Raw genomic sequence first — 5803 nt, forward strand, 5'->3', positions numbered from 1 at the left:
CTTCCTTCCGAGGAGTGGCTGGTGGGTTTGAACCGCCAGCCTTCTGGTTAGCAGTCAAGTGCCTTAGCCACTATGCTACCAGAGCTCCCAAAATTTCCCATAGTGTCTAGTTTTCATTTACTCATAATTCTAATATTTGGGAGGGGTTATTTCCTCCTTCTCATTAGAAGGTTTTTCACTTGTTTTGAATGTAAGCAGAAGTTTTTTTGAAAGTTGGTTTAACCAAACCTGTCCTCAATTTGATGATGTGAGACTAAACCTGAGGTTAGAAAATTATGTTCATTTAAAAGCTGGTCATCCTATTAGTTCCTCAAAAAATTGAACATAAAACTACCATATCACCCAGCACTTCCAATCCTACATATATACCCAAAAGTGAAAAAGCAAGTGCAAATACAGAGACCTATACACCGATGGTCACTGCAGCACTTTTCACAATAGCCAAAATGCGGAAACAACTGAAATGTCAATCAACAGATGAATGATAAACAAAATGTAGGATATATACACAGCGAAACATGACTCAGCCACAAAGAGAAGTGAAGTCCTGATGCATAGCACTACATGAATGAACCTTGAAAACATCATGCTCAGCAAAAGAAGTAAGTTGCAAAAGGACAAATACTGTATGGTCTTACCTATATGAAATAAAATACAAAGAAACCAAAGATTATAAGCGGTTATCAGAGGTAGGAAGGGGGGAGAAAAGGGGATTTTTTGCTTAGGGAGGATTGAATTTCTGTTAGTGGCAGAATAATTTGGAAAAGACAGCAAAAATAGCTTCACAACAACAAGAATGTAACCAATATCACTGAATTATATACCTAGAAATTGTTGAATTGGTGAATGTTTTGTTATATCTATTTTCACCACAGTAGAAAAAAAAAAGAAGAAGAAAAACCTAATCTACTGATTAGAAATTCAAGACAGGAAAGTAGCCTTGATTCCATCATTTAGCATGAAGAAGCTGTTAAAACCAACTGTCTCAGCTGGTTTAGAAATACCACTGAAAGATAAGAGGCAAAACCTGAACAGATCTAAAAGTATATTTTGCCTATGACTAGCTGTATTTCCAAAAAATTGCTACAGCAGTATTTTGAATCTCACAGAATCTTCCAGGTTCTTGCCATTCCTCAACAAAATGCAGAGACTAATTCCCTTCCTTTGTACATGGGCAGAACTTTGTGATTGCTTCAGCAAATAGCATAAGTGATACTGGATGACTTGCAAGGCTAGGGCACAAAAGGTGATATGGCTTCTGACTGGTCCTCTCTTACTTTTGGGACATTCACCTTTGGAAGCCACCACCATCCTGTGAGAAAACCCAAACTAACCCACACCAAGGGACCAATTAGAGAACCAAGACTCCCAGCAAGAGCCACCATCAACCACAAGACATAAGAATGAACAACCCTTCAGAGAATTTTTGTTGTTGCTCTGTGCCATTGAGTGAATTCCAACCCATAGTGACTCTATAGGACAGAGCAGAACTGCCCCACAGGGTTTCTTAATCTATAATCTTCACAGAAACAGATTGTCAGATCTTTTCTCCCGGGAGCCACTGGTGGGTTTTAACAGTCAACCTTCCAGCTGGCTTCACCACTGCACCTCCAGGGCTCCTTGAGAGGATTCTAATTCCCATATTTGAACCACCCCATCTGATGCGGAGTGAAGCACAATGAGTTCTCCTTCCTCAGCCCTGCCCAAATTACAGATTTATAAGCAAAATAAAAGTTGTTATTTTAACTCAAAATGTTTTGGGCTTAGTAGCTGGGATACAAATTCAGGACTGAATGCAAGTATAAATAGGTTTCACCTGAAACAGAATAAACTGCATGCTTTGCTTCCCATTTTGATCCCAAACCCAGGCAGAAATGAAAACCATACATACTTCTTCCAACAGTAACTTCCTGCTGCATGAGGCTTATATACAGCTGCAGGGTCAGCTGCGGGGCTGAGCCCAGGAAAGCCTGGATCACCGATGCCCGGCTGAATGCAGATCGGTGGGTGAATAGCTTGCCTTCTGCCTGGCCCACTTCCCTCTCAATCTCTTCCGAGAGGCCATTCTTGGGAATCTGCCGCTTCTTGGTGATGCTGACATAAGGCTCTTCAGCGTTGCTTGACTGACAGTAGATGCAGAACACTTCAAAACACCTGGAAACAAATCAGCAAGTCATGTTATTCAGAGGCAGATCGGACTGTCTTTTCTTAGTCATCCTGCTTACATTGAGCCCGATTCTCAAAAGTCTTGACTTAAATTATTCTGGACTTTAGCCACTCCTCTAAAATCCATTTCTTAGCAGGCAGTCCTCTTGAGGCCTGCAAGCCAATGGCAACTAAGTCAGAACCAAATTGAGAGGTGACACTAAAAGTCACTGAGGCAAGAAGCCAAGCTGAGAAAGAGCAGTAGCTCAGGGTCCAGTGCCACAGGAAAAAAAAAAAAAACAACCTGTTTCAGACACTTATTAGCTGTGCAGCCTTGGGAAAGTCACTTAACCCCAGTAATTTCCCGCAGTTATACAACAGAGATGATACCTACCTTGCCACATTGTTGCAAAGGATGGAGATAATATATATAAACACTTCACATAAAATAAAATCAAACTCATTGCCACTGAGTCAATTTTAACTCATAGCAACCCAACCCCATAGGACAGGATAGAACTGCCACATGGGGTTTCCAAGGCTGTAAATCTGTACAGAAGCCGATTGCCACATCTTTCTCCTATAGAGCAGCTGGCAGGTTAAATCGTCAACCTTTCAGTTAGCATCCATGTGCTTAACCACTGCACCACCAGGGCTCCTTCCACTTCCAAAAGATGCCCCCAAATCACCCCAGTTAAAGCAGAAGCTGTGACTGGGGATCCTTCAGCACAGGACAGTTTGCCCTAGCATTTCCCTGGAAGACCACATAAATTATCTATCTTTTCTATTCCCATAAATCCTCTGGAGACAGGACTACAGTCAATCATGCCCGGAGGCTTGCCAGTTATGTCTTATTTATGAAATTTCAAGCCTGCCCTAGGGATAGAGCCTCAGCCAGTGACCTCTTCTAGACTGACAGAATACCTGCCTTTTAAAATTGGACTTTACTCTCTAGGTAATGTTTTAAATGCTGAAGAACTGATGTCTGTAATTTAATTCAGAATGCATTAAAAAAAGAAGATGCACTGATGAATGAATAGAGGGATGAATAACCCAAACCGAAGCAAACTCACTGCTATCGAGTTGACTCTGACCTATAGTGCCCCTATACGACAGAGTAAAACTGCCCCACAGGGTTTCCAAGGCTGCTGTCTTTACTGGAGCAGACTGCCACATCTTTCTCTGGCCAAGCAGATGGTTGGTTAAAACCAGCCACCTTTTTGTTAGCAGATGAGTGTTTTAGCCACTGTGTCACTAGGGCCCCTGAAGAGATATGTGAAAAGCAAATATAACAAAATGTCATATTTTAGAATTTTAGATAGGTACTAGGGTGTTCACAGCACAATTCTTTATTTTTAAACTTTTTATAATGTATAATCCTTTCATTTTTTTCTTCTGTATCTTTGAAATTTTTCATAAAAATACTGACAAAAAATAGGTTTCCTCTAGGAGTGAGAGGAAATGCTCACAGCCTTAGGTTTAAAAATTGTTAAAGGACTTTCTCCAAAAAAAACATGCATTTTTATAACAAACTTACAATGCTGCCAGAAGATTTTATGGCTTCATCTATTTTATGGAATGCTGTAACTTTGTACTTTTGCCCTTAGGTGATTATGACAATGAGGACACATTTACAATTTGAAATAATAAAGCCTGAGGTAAGAGAGGAAATGCAGGGATCTCTCTGGTGAGTACAAAGTGGACATGATTTGTTATGTTTCTTTGTTCCTGGGAGAAAGAAGGTGCATTGCAGTGTGTGTGTGTGTGTGTGTGTGTGTGTGTGTGTTTGCACGCGCGTGCGTGTGTGACTGTGTGCGGTTTATATGCTACTTTTTGTCCAGTAAGGTCATGGACACTTTAATTTATTACATGAAACATGTAAAAGCAGCCTGGATTAGTCTGTGCAGCTGAAAATACTGATGAAGTTCAGGGCCCTGAGTTTAAGCCCAGCTGGTGCAAGTGAATTTGCTCTGGGGAAAAACTCAGATCTGTGACTGAGGAATGTACGAAGCTACTTCACACTGTTGGACCACTGACCACAGCAAAGACTAGAAAACAGAACAGGCTGAGCACTGTCTTTCTCTCCCAAATGTTTGCTGAACACAGACACATTTTGCTAAGTGCTATGGAGAAGGCAAAGACAGCTGGATATTCCTGCCTCATTTGGAGGTGTTCACAATCTTAAATAGGAAAATGAGACACATACATAAGGATGATAAATAATGAAAACAACTAATATATATATATATATCACTTTCAGTTTATAAAATATTTTCTCACTTAGAAATCCTACTGCAAGAAATATAAATTCTTGTATCATGGTGTTATTCATAACAGCAAAATTCTGGGGATACCCTGAAGGTTTCAACATAAAAGAATGATTTAATGAATCATAATATATATTTGTTCAATGAAATACTATTCAGTCCTTAAAATCGATGGTAGAGAGCCATTGGGAGTGGGAAGATGGCGTCATAGCTATAGCCCACACATTTGTTCCCTCTACCAACGAATCCCTGAATAACTAGGTAAAGCAGACAGAAGTAATGATGTTGCAGTTATGAGCAACTAAGGAGAAGACAGGGTACCAGATTTAGTGAAGGCAGAGAGAAAGAGTAGATTAAACAATAGGGAAAAATAAATGAACCCCCCTAGCTGGGTGGAGATGGAAAGACAGAGAGGGAAATATACTAGAAATACAAAAGAGGTCAGTGGAGAGAAGGAGTGAAAGAAATCATTCCAGAACCCACAGAGGCACTGGGGACTCAGAATACTCACAATGGGAGATTTTGATGGTAACTTTGCAAGCTGAGTGAGTAGATGAACTTTCTAGGAAACATATCAAGACCCTCCTTGGCTTGGGCTGCCACAGAGTCCAGGAACAGAGTAGGGAAAAGGGAGAAACTCCCTCAGACTGGGTGGAGCCATAAAGTGAGTGCACAGCAGTGGACTGGGGTTCAACTCTTCCACGACCCCTTTTTGGCACAGGGTGGACCGAGGTACTGGGTTTTTGCAGCTTCTGGATCCAAGTAGTAAGTGGTGGCCCTCTACAACCATTGGGGTCTCTGTAGATTTTTATCTGTGGGTATTTGATTGACAGTAGGACATCATCTTTAGCACACAGCACAAGAAGACACAAACCACACTGACAAACCACACTGCCTGTGCCAGCAGCACTCACTTAGCTGTCTTGCCCAAAGATGGAAAACAGGGACTCATGACTGGTGCCCTGTTGTTTCTTTTTTCCCCTTTTTCTTTCTCTTTTTTCCTCTTCTCCCTTGCCTCTTCCAATAAAAGGAACACACTAACACACTAAACTGCCAGCAGGCAACAAGAGTTATTACACTGAACACCTCACCAAATAGCTAACACCAACAATTCCTGTGCCACAAAATCAATGACGGAAGGAAGAAAGCACTTGCTTGCCACAATTCCAAATTCCCTTCATGACAAACAGAGACCTGCATCCACATTCTCACCAGTGATTTCACCAATTCAGAGAGAGCTGGAGTTAATAGCCAAAAATGTACACCTGCTCCACACTTTCAGATATACTAAAACATAAAATTAGAGTGAAACAATTCAAAACTTACCTAACAATTAAAGACAACAACTTCAAAATGTCTAGGAAAGAACAAGACAACCTCAAACCAAAAAA

At 40.9% G+C, this 5803-nt stretch overlaps 1 protein-coding gene across 1 annotated transcript in view; it reads right to left on the minus strand.

Annotated features, from left to right (window-relative positions):
* XK (X-linked Kx blood group) overlaps positions 1 to 5803 on the minus strand; it is a 108368-nt gene that overhangs the window by 85113 nt on the left and 17452 nt on the right. The window contains exon 2 of the mRNA XM_007958516.1: positions 1892 to 2154. Within this exon, the coding sequence (XP_007956707.1) occupies positions 1892 to 2154 (263 nt within the window). The remainder of the gene's footprint in view (positions 1 to 1891; positions 2155 to 5803) is intronic.

Source organism: Orycteropus afer, unplaced genomic scaffold (assembly GCF_000298275.1).
Source record: "Orycteropus afer afer isolate SDZICR_OR568_19922 unplaced genomic scaffold, OryAfe1.0 scaffold01001, whole genome shotgun sequence".
NCBI lineage: Eukaryota > Metazoa > Chordata > Mammalia > Tubulidentata > Orycteropodidae > Orycteropus > Orycteropus afer.